General features: G+C 32.9%; 3 protein-coding genes across 3 annotated transcripts; 2 read left to right on the top strand and 1 right to left on the bottom strand.

Moving 5' to 3' along the window:
• The first annotated feature begins 2,561 nt into the window (after window positions 1-2,561).
• On the top strand, window positions 2,562-5,620 carry LOC107912400 (uncharacterized). The gene is made up of 4 exons (XM_016840564.2): window positions 2,562-3,817; window positions 4,676-4,883; window positions 4,960-5,089; window positions 5,196-5,620. The coding sequence occupies exons 1-4, from the start codon at window positions 2,859-2,861 to the stop codon at window positions 5,468-5,470; spliced, it is 1,572 nt and encodes a 523-aa protein (XP_016696053.1). The 5' UTR covers window positions 2,562-2,858; the 3' UTR covers window positions 5,471-5,620.
• Window positions 5,621-6,180: 560 nt separating this feature from the next.
• Window positions 6,181-9,288, bottom strand: LOC107912399 (probable LRR receptor-like serine/threonine-protein kinase RKF3). The gene has a single exon (XM_016840563.2). It carries the CDS (start codon window positions 9,190-9,192, stop codon window positions 7,285-7,287), a length of 1,908 nt encoding a protein of 635 aa, XP_016696052.2. The 5' UTR covers window positions 9,193-9,288; the 3' UTR covers window positions 6,181-7,284.
• Window positions 9,289-15,972: 6,684 nt separating this feature from the next.
• LOC107912398 (receptor-like cytosolic serine/threonine-protein kinase RBK2) lies at window positions 15,973-18,503 on the top strand. The gene is made up of 7 exons (XM_016840562.2): window positions 15,973-16,695; window positions 16,779-17,030; window positions 17,111-17,265; window positions 17,359-17,438; window positions 17,524-17,659; window positions 17,738-17,887; window positions 17,986-18,503. The coding sequence occupies exons 1-7, from the start codon at window positions 16,326-16,328 to the stop codon at window positions 18,112-18,114; spliced, it is 1,272 nt and encodes a 423-aa protein (XP_016696051.1). The 5' UTR covers window positions 15,973-16,325; the 3' UTR covers window positions 18,115-18,503.
• Window positions 18,504-18,684: the final 181 nt, after the last annotated feature.

Raw genomic sequence — 18,684 nt, 5'->3', positions numbered from 1 at the left:
AAAGGTACTTTCAAACGTCTAACAAATATCATGATAATAAGTTAATAAATATGTATTAACTTGTTTCGAGTTTAATCTTTAAATAATTTCAAATCTTCGACTCATTAGAAAAAAACTTTTCATACCTATAATTTACATCTTTGGGGCCTTAAAATATACGATATTGAGGGTGAGAAATAGAGGTAATATAGTTTGAAGCTATGCCATTATCAAATTTTAAATTATTAAAACTTCTAAATCTCTTTGAGCAATTATGTTATTCTCAAATGAAAATATATAACAAAAACATATTACTGTTTTATCTTCACTTCCGCACGAATTACATCCCTTCGAAATCAAATCTTTAACCAATAAAATCACACATTCAAGTCAATATAACTTTACTCTAGAGGTGTTCATGAGCCGGGTTCAACTAAAAATTCAGGTCCATTTACTAGGCCCGGCCCAAAAAATAGGCCTAAAATTTTACCCAAGCCCGACTCGGCCTCCCGTATTAATTTTTTATATTTTATATATATATATATAATACATCAAAAATACTAAAAACATCAAAATAAATATTTCCCAACAAATTGAGAATAAATTTTAAAAATATGTAGACTTAAATAACACTAAGATAAATGCAACTTAATAAGTAAATGCCTCTAAAATAATAACAAAATTAACAATAAAATAAGTTTTATACAATATCCAAACAATCACAATAAAATAGTAGCAACATAATAGTAAAATGGTAACAAAATAGGAAGAAAATAATAAGAAAATAACATTAAAAAAAAGAGCAGATTTTTTTTATCTTTTAGTGAATTCGGGCCGGACCAAAAATGCCTTACCTGAGGCTCGTCCCATTTTTTAAACAGCTCTTATTTTTTTTGTCTAAACCCATTTTTCGAGCTTATATTTTTATTCAAACCCTCCCACATGTCAGGTAGAATCCGACCCGACCGATGATCAGATCTACTTTAGTCAGAGAAAAATGGTTAAGATTAAAATTCTAATTTTTAAATGCTAGTGACATAAAAGTGAAATAAATTTTGGATGAATGGCACAGGCTGACTTATGCTGAAAAACAGATGCAATGGAATATCTTAGATGGTAGATTCGGGTTTGGGGATTCTCAACCCCAACAGCAAGTTGGCTTTGCTCTAATTATTCCATCGTACTACATGATTGAACATAATAATGTTTTAAAACTGTGAAACTTGCCATCAGAGCGAAGACCATAAAATGTAGCAGCCAAATATGATATGAAGGGAATCATCTCCCAACAAAAGAAGGCCTTGTGGCAGAGGCTATCAATGCGTTTTTTTTCTGGGATTTTAAAGTGAAATCCCTAAGAAACAAGGAAAGTGAAGCATGTCATGCATTTGGCGTCTTTCATGATAACAGCAAATCCCAGCTTTGCACCTCCTTAAATATATTCCTTCTTCGCCTAAAACACTTAATTATTGATTAGATAGACATACTTTTCATGGATGCCACCTTTTTAAACTTCTGGGTCACAATATATTTTTTAAAATATATCTATATGATACAGGCAGGCCTTACTGGATTGGGGATCTCTTATCAAACTAATAATACCATTGCTTGCTAGCTGGGTTATGTATTAAAAAATGTCTTTTTCAGGTTTCAATTCTGCATAATAATTATAAGAAAAAGATTAATTTTTTTCTTTATTTACAATACTTGAATTTAATAGTGAATGGGAAAGTTTAAGGCTATAATACTGATGAGAAAGAAGCTGTTATTGGGAGCCATCAATCCAATTTCACTAGGCTTTAGGCTCCTCCATTTATGAATTGCATGCCGGCTTTCCAAATAAGATTTCTGGTTTGAAGTTAGTTGGCTTTACCCTCTTTCCACTATTTGATGATCTCCCATAAATTTAGTTCTTTTTTTTTTGATAAATTTATGGTTTTAGTTTTTGCATTTTAATTTACTAGTTTTATTATTATTAAGTTAATGTGAAATTTTAATTTTAGAATATTAATTTTTTAAGTCTATATTATTACCTAAAGTTTGTTTTAGTCCCTTAACAAAAAATTGTTCTAGATTAATCTTTGTACATTAAAAATTTATTCGAATCTTGATACCATTACAATTTGGATAAAATATATCATATCCAATTTATTTACTCATGGCTAGATCCAACCCATAAAAAACTCCAACCATCACCGAAAAATCTCATGTATTTTTTAACAAACGAGTGGTTGAAAAAAATCTATTGAGTAGCCACACTATAATTCCAAATACATGGATTTTTTTAGAGTGAGTGGAGTCGGACATCAGCTAGGCATGATATATTTTGTTCAAATTATTAGTAACTTAATAATGTCATGATTTAAATAGAGTTTTAGTGTATAAAGATTTTTAATAAAGGAATTAAAACAAACTTTACATTTTGAAAAATATTTACGAAATTATTAAAAACTATGATAAAACAAACTTACTCCTATAAGCAACTAAATTGTTTAGCAATATTAATAATTAAAAATATAAAAACTAAATCCAACTGATCTCATAATCTTTAAAATAAAAAAACTCACACAAGTTGCATTTGTTTATTTTCACTAGGGAGCAGTTGGAAATGTTCCCTTACCTTCCCTCTCACTGTCTCTCTCCCTGTCTTAAAAAAAGCTTGAAGTCACGTTCAACCCTTGCCTTGCCGCCACGTGTCAGAAAATCCTTCCCGGAAGACTCTCCCTCTAATTCCACCCTCTGACAGAAGAAATCCGAGACACCAACTCAGTTTATAAACTAATAATCATCTTTCCCACCATTTTTATGTAAACACCAAAGATACACAGTTTTTCCCTTTCAACTCTTTGAAACCCACTCTGCAACTCTGTTGTTGTCTCATGCAATCTTCAACAGCTTTAGAACCCCTTTTGTTTACCGCTCACTTATCCACCATGCTCAAACTCCTTAACAAGAGAATCAAGCGCCTCTGTTCTCGCCTCCGGTGGCCGATTCGCCGCCGGTCTAGGTCTGTGGTTGTCATCAGAAGGCTTGGAAAATTAAACTCCAAGGCTCGTACTGATAGTATCACCAAGGATCGTGCTATTGTCGTCAATGGATCTTCAAAAGTTCACCAAGATGGCCATTTGGGTGGTTTAGTAAACTCGTCGAGACCTATACGTGTAGCGACTTTCAATGCTTCCCTGTTTTCTATGGCTCCTGCAATGCCTAAAGCAGATAAGTCTTCAAGTTTTGACTATGACAATGGTGGTTTTGTTGATGGTGGGCGCTCCATGGATCTTGGTTTACGCGCAAAGTCTACAAATGATCGCCCGAAAAGTATACTAAAGCAGTCTCCCCTGCATCCGAGTTCCATGAACGACAAAGAGAATCTCTCCCAGCAGCAAAAATTCGTGAAATCCAAGTTAAGGGTGTCTATCAACTTGCCAGATAATGAGATTTCTTTATTGCGAAATCGACAACTGAGCTTTGCGGAGCAGGGAAAGGATGGCTCTTCGAGTGCTGCTGCGGGTAAAGCTTGGAGAGGTAAAGCCCCGTTGAGATCAGCAGTGACTTTTCCGACGAATATGGGAAACGGAATAGAAGGTTGCGAGAGTTATAGAAGCAGAAAGACAGTGCTTGAAGTCCTGAGGGAGTTAGATGCTGATATATTAGCTCTGCAAGATGTGAAAGCTGAGGAAGAAAAAGCAATGAAGCCATTGTCTGATTTAGCTGCTGCTTTGGGGATGAACTACGTATTTGCTGAGAGTTGGGCACCTGAATATGGCAACGCCGTGCTCTCCAAGTGGCCCATTAAGCGCTGGAAAGTGCAGAAAATCTTTGATGATACAGATTTCAGGTCAGTCTTCTATTTTGTTCTTCATTATACATAAAGCCCTTTTACTCAATTTTCCAGTTCTTGATCTAATCTTAATTGAATCATCTAAATCATTTTAGTTCAAAAAGATCCACAAATTTAATTCATCAAAGCTTCTTTCAACTCTGACCAATTCAAATATCAAACAGCTTTGAAGTCAAATACAATCACATGCTTACAAGAGTTCTCATACAACAATGATCTGTAAGCATGTGATTTTGTAATCATTTCAGGTTTTCAGCTAAGTTGTTTTTTAGCTGCAGGTTATATTGTTCATTTTGCCAAATTTGTTTAGGTTTTTTTCTTCTTCACATAAGAGATAACTTCCTAGCTATGATTCAGTAATGGAAAGTTTATCATTCCAAGTAACACTCAACCTTAATTACGTATGAACTAACTGGGGTGTAGTTAGGGTAGAGAGTAATGCATGTCACCAAACACACAGTTTTTGGTGATGTTTTTCCTAGTGGGAAAATGATCAAATTATGACAAAGATCAGTAGTTAAACTATAGCTGTTAGTATTTACTTAAAAGTGGAGAAGATATAGTGGTATATACTATTCTGCTTTATTTTTTGTTTGTTTCAGTGGAAAACAAAATCATGATTTGAAAGTATATTGAAGTTAGGTGAGATGATTAATGCTATATCGGCAATACCGGTAGGCTTTGTTAATAAATCATTACCTTATTGAGAAGGACTAATGAAACACAATGGAAGGAGACTCCTCTAAATGTATACAATTCTTAAATACGACCGAAATGTATGAATTTCCGTTTTTTATTAGTTATGAACAAAGCTTGAGATTCATTTTCTGACTTGCTTGGGATTTTCAATGACAGGAATGTGTTGAAGGCAACTATCGATGTAGCCGAGACCGGAGAAGTTGACTTCCATTGCACACACCTTGATCATCTGGATGAAAACTGGCGCATGAAGCAGATAAATGCAATAATTCAATCAAATGATGGTCCACACATTTTAGCTGGTGGCCTCAATTCCTTGGAAGAAACCGATTACTCCAAAGAAAGGTGGACCGATATTATAAAGGTATACAGACAGTTTCCTGAACATTATCTGTCAGGATTTTGAATTGCATGTTTCAATTGAACTTGTCTTTTTATAGTATTATGAAGAGATGGGGAAACCAATACCAAAAGTTGAAGTGATGAAGTTTTTGAGGAACGAACAATACACTGATGCTAAGGACTTTGCAGGGGAGTGTGAGCCTGTAGTTGTGATTGCCAAAGGCCAAAGTATAAAGTCAATTCTCCTTGAACTTCTCCACTCCTAACTGTTTACAGAAAATTCAATTAAATTCACTCATTGACATGACATGAAAATTGCTTCGATTCAATGCAGGTGTACAGGGAACGTGCAAGTATGGAACTCGGGTAGACTACATACTGGCATCACCAAATTCACCATACAAGTTTGTTCCAGGGTCGTATTCGGTCCTGTCATCAAAAGGGACTTCAGATCATCATATAGTAAAAGTTGATATGACAAAAGTAAATGATAATTTTGAAGAAAATGTCAGTAGAAAGAGACGGCAACCAAAACAGAAACAGAAAGTTTTAAAGATTACAAATGGTTCTCCTTCTCCATTAAAATGCATGTGGAAAACACATACATGAGATGGGATACTTTCCTTTTTTCTTTTACCTTTTGTTATTGTTCAATATTAACTCTAGGGGGCAGATGGTTTTGAATCTGCAGTCTTAATGTGCTTTGTATATCATTAACAGCTTAAAATAGAAACGAAAGAGTGATATCAAGTTTATTCATATAGTTACTGAAAAGATGATCAAATTAGTAAAAAGAAATTGAGTGCTTAGCCTATTGTTACTGAATTCTGATTACTATTTGTTCTTTATATACCTGGATACCAGACACTCTTAGCATGATTATGATTATAGATCCAAATCAAATGGAAATATGAGAACCATTGAACTGACAATCCTATATAAGACAGCCAAAAGGCAGTAATTTAAGGAGCAAGGGGCTGCACTAATTATTGAAACTTGATGCATCATTTCACATGGTGGTGGCCCGAAAATGGAGTCAGTCGTTGCCATATCCGTAATGAGGGTACTGGGGTGTCAAAAAAGTCATCAAAACCAGGTTATATCCATTGGATTTGGATGTTCTTCATCGATGGTTTCCACAGTTTCCGAGACTCCAAGAAGTATCGAGTGTAGTTTACTTCAGTGGTTTGTCTTATTTACCTTTCCAAGATTAAGCTCTCATTAAGAAACAAATCCTTTGGCTCTATACTCCATAATTTTGAGTGTGTTTTACTTTAAATTTGACTGACAATTAAGAAATAGAAATGTTGACCCGATGAGGCCTTCAACTTGCAAGATCTATTCTTAGCCACGAAAATCGAGGTCCATACAGTTAAAATTAAAACAAGGCCTCCAATTTAGACCCAAATTCAGGCCAGATCTCTGAGAATGAACAAGGCGCACTTTACACCTATGACCCTAAGCAAATTAATACTTTCTTATAGACATAAGACATTTTAGCTCATGTTTAAGGCAGTGAGCTTCACAAATATTGTTGATCTACTATGAGATGCCACATTGCAGAAGAACAACTACCACTTTATGGTCTTATGTGCTCATTTCACTTTCAGACACAGCAGATTCAATTCAACCATCTTCAGTGATCATCAAGCTATGCCTCCTCGGTACATACGAAATGCAAGTCCCGGCAACTGCAATGGGTGCACTCTACTCACTCTCAAATCTCAAGAAACACATTGCTGAATTGAAAAAGCATGTGCAAGACGAGCATCGCCCGTTTTCTTAAAAGCTTGCACCAGCATGACTGCATCAGTTCTGCAGCGTGCCACCCATACTTTCTGTTGAACATCGTGTGATTTGCTTTTGCAAATATGCCAACCTTCAACTGTTCAAAAGAACAAATCTATAAAGAATAGAAGCCATCAAACAGATTTATTTGCATCAAATTCTATATACGCATCCTTTAATAGTATAATAGTACTCAAAATTAAGTAAAAGCAACAGTGCTTGCAGAAAGCTACAAATGGACTAATGGAGCAACAAGGTCTAGAAATCAAATTCTTGCAATAGCCTTTGTTACATAAGTCCAAAACTCCATGCTACAGCACTTGGTAAAAACATTTTATACAAGAAGAATTTTCAAAAAAACACAGAACATCATTTAATTGATGTGCTAGAGAAAGTTGCTATACTGTACACCATTAAATACTTGCAAAACGTGGCACCATTTATATATATACATATATATATCCTATATCATTTGAATTCAAATGAACCTAGCTTGATTGTAAATCTATTGTATTTTTACAACAGCAGATGCAAATTGAACTAGTGAAGCACCATTGGAGAGAATACCAATCAGGGAAGCACCATTGGCGAGCTAAATGATCCTATTATGTTAGATTGTGCTTATCAAAAACTTTCTATTCAAAAAAGCCTGAACTTATCCCTTCCTCCTTACTGGTAGAATGATGACTACTTTCATAAGTAAACGTCCGATAACCAGCTGAACTTGAGAGCTGACTAGAGCCATTACTGCTTATAGATTTCTCAATGTCACTTATAGGAGCTACCAGAGGAATAGGCCGCTCAGGGATTGAGTGAACAGAAATGTCTGTTTCCAACATTTTAACAACCTGATCCATGGATGGCCGGCATAGTAACTCCGGATGAGAGCAAAGAACTGCTATCAATACATACTTCTCCAGAACTTCTGGTGGCCCCAACTCTGGCATGCCATCTTCAATAACATCTAAAGTTTTCCCATTCCTCACCAATGACCAGGCCCAATCAGCCACTAGAGAAGGTTGATTGTCATCACTCATAGTGAGCGCCTTCTTTCCACTCAACATCTCAAGAAGCACTACACCAAAGCTATACACGTCACTCCTCTCAGTCAATTGCCCATACAATGCATACTCAGGGGCGACATATCCCTTTGTTCCAGCTACCCTGGTGCTCAAATGTGTCATCCCCTCTGGTGTAAACTTTGCAAGACCAAAATCTGCTACCTTGGCCTCAAATTTCTCATCCAAAAGAATATTACTCGCTTTGATATCCCTATGAATGATTGCTGGTTGTGCCCCATAGTGCAAATAAGCCAGTCCTCTAGCTGTCCCTAGCGCAATCTTTTGACGAAGAGGCCAACTAAGTCTCCTTTCCATGGAATCAAACAGATGATCATGTAAACTGCCATTCTTCATTAAATCACAAACAATGATCCTCTGATGACCCTCTAATGGGGTCGTGGGCGTAGCTGTACAGTATCCCCTTAAAGCAACAAGATTCACATGCCTAACACTAGCAATAACCTCAACTTCATGTGTAAAATTGGCATCACCAGCCGCAGAACAATTCTTGAACCTTTTGAAAGCAACCTCAGAGCCATCAGGCAAGTAACCCTTGTACACGTTCCCATAGCCTCCTTTCCCAATCATGTTATCTCTAGAGAAGTTCCTAGTGGCTTCCTTAATCTCATCGAACGTAAACTTAACTAAATGAGTACTTTCACTAAATGAAGCCAACCCTGAACCACCTAAACTACCCATCTCAAGGCTCCTGATCCTATCCCTCCCTTTCTGCCTCTTTGAATCCTGATATTTTCTATAAACAAACCAAGACCCACCAATCAAAACGACTAAACCGACACCGACCCCTATTAACACACCCAAAATCACACCTCTTTGCTCACTCTTACCTTTGCTACCATGATTATCACTGAGCTGAATTGAAAATATACAAGAGGCCGTACCTTCATCAGTTGGTCCCAAGTAGTTGGCAACAGCAGCTGCATAAATAGAAGGGTAGGCCGAACAGTCAGAGACGTTTGCGATCGAATTATCCGTCAAGTACGAAGTTTGCAAATTGGACAAGCTTGTAGTACAGGAAGCACAAGCGGAACCCTGCAAGGACTGGTTACAATTGGAAACGACGTCGTCTAACGTAGTGTTGGGGATCAAAGCTTCGAACTCAACCTTGGTGGTTAAGTTCATGCAACCTTGGGAAATCCAAGCAGTTTGGAAACCGCACGAGGAACGGATGTCGAAGTCGGGGACGAGGGACTGATAAGACTGCCAACACGACTCGGAGGTGTTTGCAGGCGGAAAGAAGTAGCCGGTGCGCCTGAGGTAGTCGGAGAGGAGGAGACGAAGACCCTGGCGGATGTGGTGGCACTCCATGGAAGAGCGGGGTCGGCTGGAGTCGGAGAAGACGGGGTTGAGGATGGATACGTTTAAGGGACATGATGAAACGTGGACGCTTTGAGCGAGGAGAGATGGGAAGGAAGGTAAGATGAAGAAGAGGAAGAAGAGAAGATGAAGGTTTAAGAACATTTGGTTGGGAGAGAGGTGCGTTATTCATTGAAGGAAAGAAAATACGAAAAAAAGTGGGAGTTGTTTTGGCTTTTTTGGCCTTTGCCTTTATTTATTTTAATGTTGACTTAAACCCTTGAATCTTCGGCGGCCACACTGAATTGTATTTCACTAGATTTCAGAGTAATGGTACTATTGACATTCAACTACTCATAGGTTTAACTTCCATTTTTCTAAATCCTAAATAAAATTACGTTTATTATAATATTTATTATTTTGTAATAAATAATAATTTTTCAACTAAATTGAAATCTTACAATAAAATAATAATATAATTTAAGGTAGATAAAAATTGAACCTGTTGAAATGATAAAATTGAGATAATAAAAATCATGATGTTATTAGTTTAATATTTTCAAAAGGAGTTAAAGAAATCAAAATCTTTTAATTTAGGGGAGGGCCTAAAAAGGAATTTGACCATTGGCGCCTGCCTGCTTCCTGAGTCCTTACCTAGGCACCTGTTAGTAGGTGTCGAGTTAGAGTATTGATTTTAGCATTTGGACTTTGGAAGAGAAATAGGGAAGTGGGTTGGGTTGCTGTTGTTCAAACTTGGGTTCTCCTCTCAGTCTTCCATTATTTTCAAAATCATTTTGTTTTTTCCGTCATTATTTTACAAGTAAGGTCAAAGATGAAGTTGGACAAAGTTGAAGTGATGTGTATCCTACTGGTTTCCAGATGCATGCTATGATGCAACACATACAAACCACCAGCACGTAATGTGGTGAAAATACTTAGCGACTCCCTTTCAATTGGACTTCCATTATAACATATAATGTTTTAAATAATTCTTTTTATAAAAATAAAATGAATCTTAACTTACTTTAAAAAATTCGTCCCGTCACATGACAAATTTATTATTACATATGACACGTGTTATACTTCAAAATTTATAGTTGAATTAAATTACTTTTTATTATCTTGTGAAAACATCATGTTAAGTGACAATTTTTCATGAATCTGATAAGTGACAATTTAATTTATCATTTTATAAATAAAAATTTTTAAAGTGTGACCTATGCATATATAATAAAATGTAAAAAATACATAATTAAATTCGGGAGCAGCTATAATAATCAGATGAGAATTAAAAATTACTATTAAGAGATTAAATTAAAATGTATATATAATAAAATGTAAAAAAAAGGCATTTACTCCCATGGTTTCAAGAATGCCCATTTATTTCATCAAGTTTGAAGAAAATTTGTGTGAATTTCAAGTTGATTGGTAAGAAGTCTAAAGTTCGATACATAGATTTAAAAATCTTAAATTTGTATTTAATTTATTTATATATTAATGTTGAGATGAACTCATTAAATTATCATTATGAAAAAATTAGTCAGATTGTAATGAAAAATGAATTGGTTGAGATGTAAAATAAAATTTTAAAGAAAAAAGAGATCATCTCAAAGATAATTAAGCATAAAAATATTTAAAAAAACAAAAAAGTAAAAGACAAAATATAATTATTATTGATAATATTTTCTAAAAATAAACTTACACCCAATAAGATCTTAGCTAAATTATAAAGTTAAGGGCTTAGAAACTTTAAAATTTCAGTTCGAGCCTAATTTTATATAAATAATATGTGATTGAAAATATTTTTAATTAATTATTTTTTATTATTTATAATTGAAAATTATTCAATATAAAGATTGAAGATAACAGAAATAAATAGAAAATAATTAATAAAAGGTAAAGTTGTCATTTCATTTACTTTAAAAGAGGTAATGTGCTTTTCATCAAACCTTAGAGGTAAGTGGATAATTTTTAAATCCCTTTATTAAAGAAAATAAAAATAAATAAAATAATAATTAATAGAGAGTAGAATTGTCATTTTATTTAAAAATTATTTAATAAACAAACCTTTTAAGAGGATTAGTGAACTTTTTATCAAACCTGAATCCACTAAACCTTTAAATTTCAAACAATATTTTAAAAATTGGACTAATGGTTGACTTGATCATATTGATAAGTGTATAAATTCAATTTTTTGTCATATTTCTCCTCTTAATTTATGTTATTTAAGTTCTTAATTATATTATTTAGACTTATATATTATTTATTATGTATTTAGGGAAATGGACGGAGAAAAATGCACTTAAAGATTAATTTTGACAAGTTTTTGCATAATAGACTTTCAACTTACATTGTTGCAGTATTTAGATCATAACTTGGGCTACATAATTCTACTTTAAGCTTACAATATACCATTTCGAAGGGAATTGAACTCTCTGACTAAAGTTATTTCACAACTCAAACTCAAAAAATGTAGGGAAGGTGCTTGGAAGTGTGACACAAAAGTCAGCTAAGAAATCTAGAAAATTTTGTCCGTTTAATGAATGACACGTGTATTTTCTCCGTTAGAATTTTACTCTGTAAATAAGCATTATTAGGTTAGTAGCCGCATACCTAGACACAGCCACTTTATTTTTTTTTTCTAAACTAATTTTCTAGTTAAAGGGACTTAATTTGATTTTAAAAGCTTGTGAGATTTAATTGTTCTTCACCATTTTTTTTCTTTAATATTTGCATGTCTTCTATTTTAATTACAAATATTCAGGTTTGTTTAAAATTAGTATTGTATTCAATTGCGTAGAATATTTTCCTTGTCAATTAGAATCATTAAATTTCGTAATTGTTCAATTGATTCTAATACCTATGGCGAGTAGCATGATTGGATATAAGTTATGTAAGCAATTCATGTTATGTGGACATGCAATTTAATCTAAATAACCCCACTTTTGTGTGTTTGTTAGTTAAAATTAGGTGTCTCTCGTCCTTAATGCTATTGGTAAGTTAAATCATATTCATTGATAAAAGAAATAATTTCAACGAGCTTCTTTTTGGTTATCAACAATGTAATGAGAGATTGATTGCTAGGTACAACGCCGACAACTATAACTAATTTATTAAAAAAACACTAAAATTATCTTTACATCGATGATCAAACTTAAGAATCAAAACTAAAATTTTACCTTTGACTAGACTCTTACTGTATTAATTTTATTATATTTCATTTTGCAATCCCTCTTTACATAGTTTTAAACTTAATTCTAGTTTTTATTTTAGAACCACTTCTTTTGTTTTTATTTTAGGATCTGTATTTAGTAAACTGATAATGTACTTATTTTATTCCACAAACAACTTTAAAAAATTGAAATGTATCTTTTTTTTAAATATTATATACAAAATTTATAGTTTTTGAGTAGAAATTCATTTTTGTAGGTCTCAACAATTATACTTTGACCATCGATTTTCAATTCAATAACAAGTTTAATAATAAATAAAATATTTTAAAAATTATAAATCGGTTCAACTATTTTTTTTGTCATAATTTTTTTTTCTTTTTACTAATTTTGAATGATTTCCTTCAACATTGGTATATTGATGGATTTTCCAACAGGTGGAGGAACACAGACTTTCATAGAAAAGTCAGGTTTGGGTGAGGTGAGGTGTGGCACAGTGGCAGACACACTGTTGTGTGATGTGATTGTATTAAAGGGGTTTATAAAATATGTAAAAAAGAAGGGGTAATGCTTTCAGTTTTCAAAATCAACTTTCTTTTTCGTTTTCTCACAAACCAACCCATCATTATTTTTCAATGTTATAAGGTCCAAGGTACAGTCGGACTCACAGTCTACAAAGTTGAATATGTGGTGCATCAAAACAAGGGTTTTCTTCTTCTTATTTTTCAAATTATAATAAATTTTGGCTATGTAAGCACCTACGCATCACGTCAACCTTTTTTCATTTATATAATTCTCCAAATTTACATCAAAACTCATCTCAAGCCTTTATTTATTTTTATTTCTTTTAATCTTTAAATTTACAAAAAAATATAAAATGTTAATTTTGCTGATATGCCGTAATTAATTGTTTTTTATAATTTTATTAAAAAAATTAATTAATTGTTTTTAAAATAATTTTACAGAAAAATGGTAAATTTAAAAATTAAAATATTTTTTCCATAAAATTGAAAAGTTAAATAACTCCTTTTTTCATTGGTCTCTTTCAATTATTTTCTTTTCTTAAAACCTCAATCATATTATTGCCTGACATATTTTTTAAAATTTTTTTCTAAATTAAGTAAATTCATTAATTAAAGACAAAACTAGTTTTGACTTTTCTTGAATATGAACAATCACATTATCAGCCATCAAAGAAAGAACAAATTTTGGAGCATTGGAGCTATAATGAAATCTCTAAAGAAAAGAAATATTGGGGAAAAACCCATAAATCCATGACTGATTTATTTTGAGAATATATATTTTTTAAATATCTCAGCATGAAAGGAAAAATGTTAAGTATCTATTTTATTATTTAAATTCATAATCGAATTAGTGTCACAAGTTAATTAGATATCAACTCAATTAAATCTCTTTCCATATTTAAAATAAAGTATTTTTAATCTTTTTATTTATAGAAAAAAACAATAAATAATTTGCATATGGTGAGAAACATTTTGATTGATGAAACTTTAACTTTATGTTTTATCATAAAATACTTTTGTACGTTTTAATTTTATTACACATATTTTATTACTTCCATCAATTATATATATTGATAATATTTTTTATTGAATTAGTTTCATAAGTTAACTCGACATTAATTTAAGATTGACGACAACACCGCTATAAACAATTATAGTGCATTTAATATACTTAATCTGATATATTTATTTGTTTAAAATTTTACTTACAATGTAATTTATTTTTTATTTATATATCTTACATGTATTATTATTAATTAATTTTAAACTATATATTTCATTATTTATTATATATTATTTCTAAATACACTCCGATCTTTTAAATAAGTAATTTTTACACAAGCACATATAATATAATTTCTAATATATATAAAAAAAACAAAATTTCTCTATTTATAAAACATGTATATAAAATTTTACTTCAAAAACATTTGAATTTATACCATTGTCTTAAAGCGGGTAGACAAATTTCCATTCTATATATAATGCCAGTTCCACCCAGAGGCACAAAAGTGGAGTCCGCAAAATTCATGTAGAGACCAAGGAAGTGAAAGAATCTCTAATTAGAGTTACGATCAACACCCACCTCAATCAAAAATGTCAATCAACACACTAGTCATCCCTTGGAAGTTGAAATGGTGGTGAGTTTGGATAAGCGGTACGTTTACCTACGGTTAGTGTAAAAACAGCGATGACAGTGAGATTAGATACTGTAGCGATATCGTAGCGTGAGACAAAAAATAGACTAAACGCACCACACTACACCCAATCGCCCATCCAAACCCACCCTAAAACTGTACCTGTGATGAAGGTTCATCGGTCTAATTAATTTGGATGATGTAATTAAATAAATTATTAAAAAATAAAAATTGGTTTGATTTATTAATTTAATCCATTCGTATTAATTTTAAGATTAATGTTGAATCCAACCAATGTTACTAGCTAATATTGTCCCGGTCAGATATGATTGAAACATTGAAAAATACGGTCTATCCAAACGAGTTGACATATCCATTTTTTTCTCAAGCATCGCACTGGTTTTGCTAAGGCGTTTGCCAACCCATTTGCATTTTGCTGTTTCAAAGTTAAATTATAATTAGGGAATAGGGAGCCTCAATTCAAAAAAGAAAGATTATTTAACACATCATTGTATATATTACATTCATCTCTTAACTTGGAATATAAAATTTTTGTTTAGTTCTTGAGATAAATAACATTTTACCAAATTGTGATTATTATAAAAAAAATTAATTATTTTATCATGTACAAATAAAAAAGTTGAAATAAATAAATAAAAATTCACCGTATATAAAATTTTAAACTTTACGATAAATTTTTTGTTATAAAATCGGCATTAGTTTTAGAATATTTCATTATTTAAGGAATACGTGGTAATCAAAATTCCCCAATACAATTGGAAATGTAAAATTAATATTTAAAATCCAAACAAGAGAACATTAGCAATAGAAATGCAAAATTTTGTGAGCCAAAGAAACGGTACCATTTATTTATTTATTTATTTATTTAAAAAAATTTAAGAAATATATATCATAATGTTATTGAATTTTAGCTTGATTGGTATAGACATTGTTACCGGTAGTGTACTATATTTGATATTTTGTTCCCACAAAATAGCATACTAGTTGCTTAATCTCTTAACCAAATAAGCTGTTTAAACATAAGAGCCAACAACCGAATTATGATTGTATCTCAATCAAAACCACCTTCCAAAGTGACTTCAATTTATAAACTAATACTATTATACTCTCCTTGCCGTTATCATAACTCTTACAAAACAAGCAAAAAAATGAGATATTTTCCTTACCAACCCAGGGAGGAAATGATGTAGTTGTAATAATCTCTTCATTTGGAGGTAAAGATGTCCCCATAGCTAATCATTTTTTCCATCTAATTAAGTCTTTTTAATTCATGAATGAATAATGGAATGACACACATAATTTCTTTTATTTGTAATGAAAATTTTGATTGTTGTTAAGACAATTCGGTGTTATTATCACCAACATTTTTTATCCGAGATAACGAAACTTCAGCAACATGACAAGTTCACAACGTTGTCCATTTCAAAAAAACAATTCTTAAACTAACCAAAATTTTCTTGTTTACATTGTGATTTTCTCGTCTAGATTTTAGTACCAAAATTCGGAAATGCTAACAATATTTACAATAATAAATAAATAAAATTTAATTATTATTATTTTTCTTCCAGAAAGAGGGAATCATTAGAAATAATATTGTTAGAGAAGCAAGTGATCATAACTCATAAAAGCTTTAGAGTGACTGCAAATTTATGTGCACCTCCTTTCTTTCTCCCTCAGCTTCTTCTTAATGGCATGTCCATTGTCTTTGCTTCTTTTTTGTCCTCTCTTTTTCCTGGGTTTTCTCGTATTTATGTGGTTCTAGTGTCTTGTTCTTCTTTTGCTTCCCTTCTATATCAGTTTTCTCTTTGATGGGTTGCTTTCTTTTCAACCAAAAAAAATCCCATTGTTACATAATATATAAAACAGAGTGCTCTGTTATTTCCAATGGTTTCTTTTCATTGATGCTGCAAAAAAATGGATTTTGGTTGTAGTTTTCCTCTTTAGATATGGAGAAGAAAGTGGATACATGTTCACCAACAGGGGTTCTTGAGGATTTCTTCAGGACTGAAGAATTCGAAACCAGTTGTTCTTCTAAACCATCCACCGCAGACTCAGCCAATGAGGGAAGCTCGAAACAAAGCTCTCGATGGCGTGAATTCGCACAATTTTTTGGTTATAAATTGAAGAAACCATTATCCAATTTCCGTCCCCTTGGATCTTTGAGGCTCTCATTGAGGAGGAGCAGTAGTATGAGAGACAACGTCACCGTTTCATCGGATTTTCTTGCCAACAACACCAATTCATATAATCTCAAGTCTCCGGTGAAGGTTTTCACTCTTTCCGAGCTTCAAATTGCCACCAAAAACTTCAGCAGTGGTCAGTTACTTCCTTTAGCATTTCGAATTTGGTTTTTACACCTTATGTTACTGAATTTGATTTGCTGCTTCTTTTTTGGGCAGAGAATCTTATTGGAAAGGGGGGTTATGCTGAAGTTTACAAAGGGAGTTTACAAAACGGGCAGCTGGTTGCCATTAAACGTCTAACAAAGGGCACACCCGATGATATAATAGGGGATTTCTTGGCAGAGCTTGGGGTTATGGCTCATGTGAACCATCCCAACACAGCTAAGTTAATCGGCTATGGCATTGAAGGTGGAATGCATCTTGTCCTCGACTTGTCTCCAAATGGGAGCTTAGCTTCTCTTCTTTATGGTCAGTTCATGGTGTCCCTAAAATACATGATTATGTACATTGAATAACCAGGTTCCAAATCTAAGTAAACATACTTGCAGGTTCAAAGGAGAAACTGAAATGGGACATCAGGTTTAAAATAGCTCAAGGCGCAGCTGAAGGCTTAAGATATCTTCACGAGGGTTGTAAGAGAAAAATCATCCACAGAGATATCAAGGCCGCAAATATTTTGCTCACCAAGGACTTTGAACCTCAGGTACCCTTTAGAACCAGATGCTGAAATTTTATGAAGAAATTAGATATATCTAAATCTAATTCTTCAGTTAGTAAACTTTACATTTTTGTTCAGATTTGTGACTTTGGGCTTGCAAAATGGCTACCAGAGAATTGGACTCACCATACAGTTTCTAAATTCGAAGGGACATTTGGGTTTGTAATGCATTCACACTAGTAACCACCCTTCTTTTCTGTTATCCATTAGAAACTCTAAATTACCTTTTTTTTTTCTTTGCAGCTATCTGGCTCCCGAGTACTTAATGCATGGCATAGTGGATGAAAAAACTGATGTTTTTGCCTTTGGTGTACTGTTGCTTGAACTAGTCTCTGGACGCCGAGCTTTGGATTACTCTCAGCAAAGCCTTGTATTGTGGGTACGTTTTTCTCAACTTCTAAGGCGGCAGATAAAGGATTTGGATTTTGTCATGCGTTTTTATTTTTCTTTTTTACAGGCAAAACCGTTGCTGAAAAAGAATGATATTAGAGAGCTAATCGATCCTGCCATCGGGGAAGAATACAATTTGCGACAAATGAACCTTGTCCTCTTGGCTGCTTCTTTATGCATTCATCGCTCTTCGATTCGACGCCCTCGAATGAATCAGGTTATGTTAAACAAGTCCAAAACCGAACCGCGTTCGATATAGCAGGTTTCTATAAAGTTCAATTCTAACAATTACTTTGAATATGTAATGTCATGCAGGTTGTACAGCTTCTTAATGGCAACCTCAATAGCTTAAAGAGCATGAGAAAATGTCGGATCCCGTTCTTCAGAAAAGCATTCCCTGAAGAGGCATTGAATGCAGAAGAAATAAGCTTAGCCAAGACTTGAGATTAATTTGGAACTAAAAGCTTAATACACTTTTGGAAGATCAAGGTTTGTGGTCCAACCAAATGGCCCTAGAAACAAGTTATTACATCAGAAAACAGAGCAAGTTCAATAAATGACAAATGCTTCAGAGAAGACATGAAAGAACGAAAAACGAAAACCAAAAACAGTCCGAAGGGACAAAAGTAAAGACTGTCGGTGTCTTTGGAGACATGTACATAAAGAAAAGAATCTTAGAGAACAAAAGATAAGAATATCCAATGATTTAGTCAATTTTGTAGGAGACAGAAATGTAAGAACTGTCGTTTTCTTTTCCTCTTTTGAAGTAAGTTTATGACAAAAGTCCTTTAGGATACCTCTACGCAACATCAAATGAATCATTTAGTTTATCATGTGAGATTGGGCATATAAATCTATGTTTTGTTGAGATAAATCTTCTAAGATTAGATTGGTGACAACATTTTCTTAAAAGAAACGTAACGACTAGATTCGTTCACCCATGGTTTTTTTTTTATTTGGACATAATTTATTTTTTTATTTTAGTTTTCTTCAAAAAAAATTTTCTAAATATGT

The sequence above is a fragment of the Gossypium hirsutum genome, chromosome D11 (genome assembly GCF_007990345.1).
Source record: "Gossypium hirsutum isolate 1008001.06 chromosome D11, Gossypium_hirsutum_v2.1, whole genome shotgun sequence".
Classification (NCBI taxonomy): Eukaryota; Viridiplantae; Streptophyta; class Magnoliopsida; order Malvales; family Malvaceae; genus Gossypium; species Gossypium hirsutum.
The sequence above is the reverse complement of the archived record's forward strand: the minus strand, read 5'-3'. Positions and strand labels throughout refer to the sequence as shown.

Excerpts from the sequence above, each read along its gene's own strand:
- LOC107912400 (XM_016840564.2), top strand. The coding sequence starts at position 2,859 with ATGCAATCTTCAACAGCTTTAGAACCCCTTTTGTTTACCGCTCACTTA. Across the intron at positions 3,818-4,675 it reads TTTGATGATACAGATTTCAG|GAATGTGTTGAAGGCAACTA; the intron begins GTCAGTCTTCTA and ends TTTCAATGACAG. Across the intron at positions 5,090-5,195 it reads TGTGATTGCCAAAGGCCAAA|GTGTACAGGGAACGTGCAAG; the intron begins GTATAAAGTCAA and ends GATTCAATGCAG.
- LOC107912399 (XM_016840563.2), bottom strand. The coding sequence starts at position 9,192 with ATGTTCTTAAACCTTCATCTTCTCTTCTTCCTCTTCTTCATCTTACCT.
- LOC107912398 (XM_016840562.2), top strand. The coding sequence starts at position 16,326 with ATGGAGAAGAAAGTGGATACATGTTCACCAACAGGGGTTCTTGAGGAT. Across the intron at positions 17,439-17,523 it reads AAATTCGAAGGGACATTTGG|CTATCTGGCTCCCGAGTACT; the intron begins GTTTGTAATGCA and ends TTTTCTTTGCAG. Across the intron at positions 17,660-17,737 it reads AGCAAAGCCTTGTATTGTGG|GCAAAACCGTTGCTGAAAAA; the intron begins GTACGTTTTTCT and ends TCTTTTTTACAG.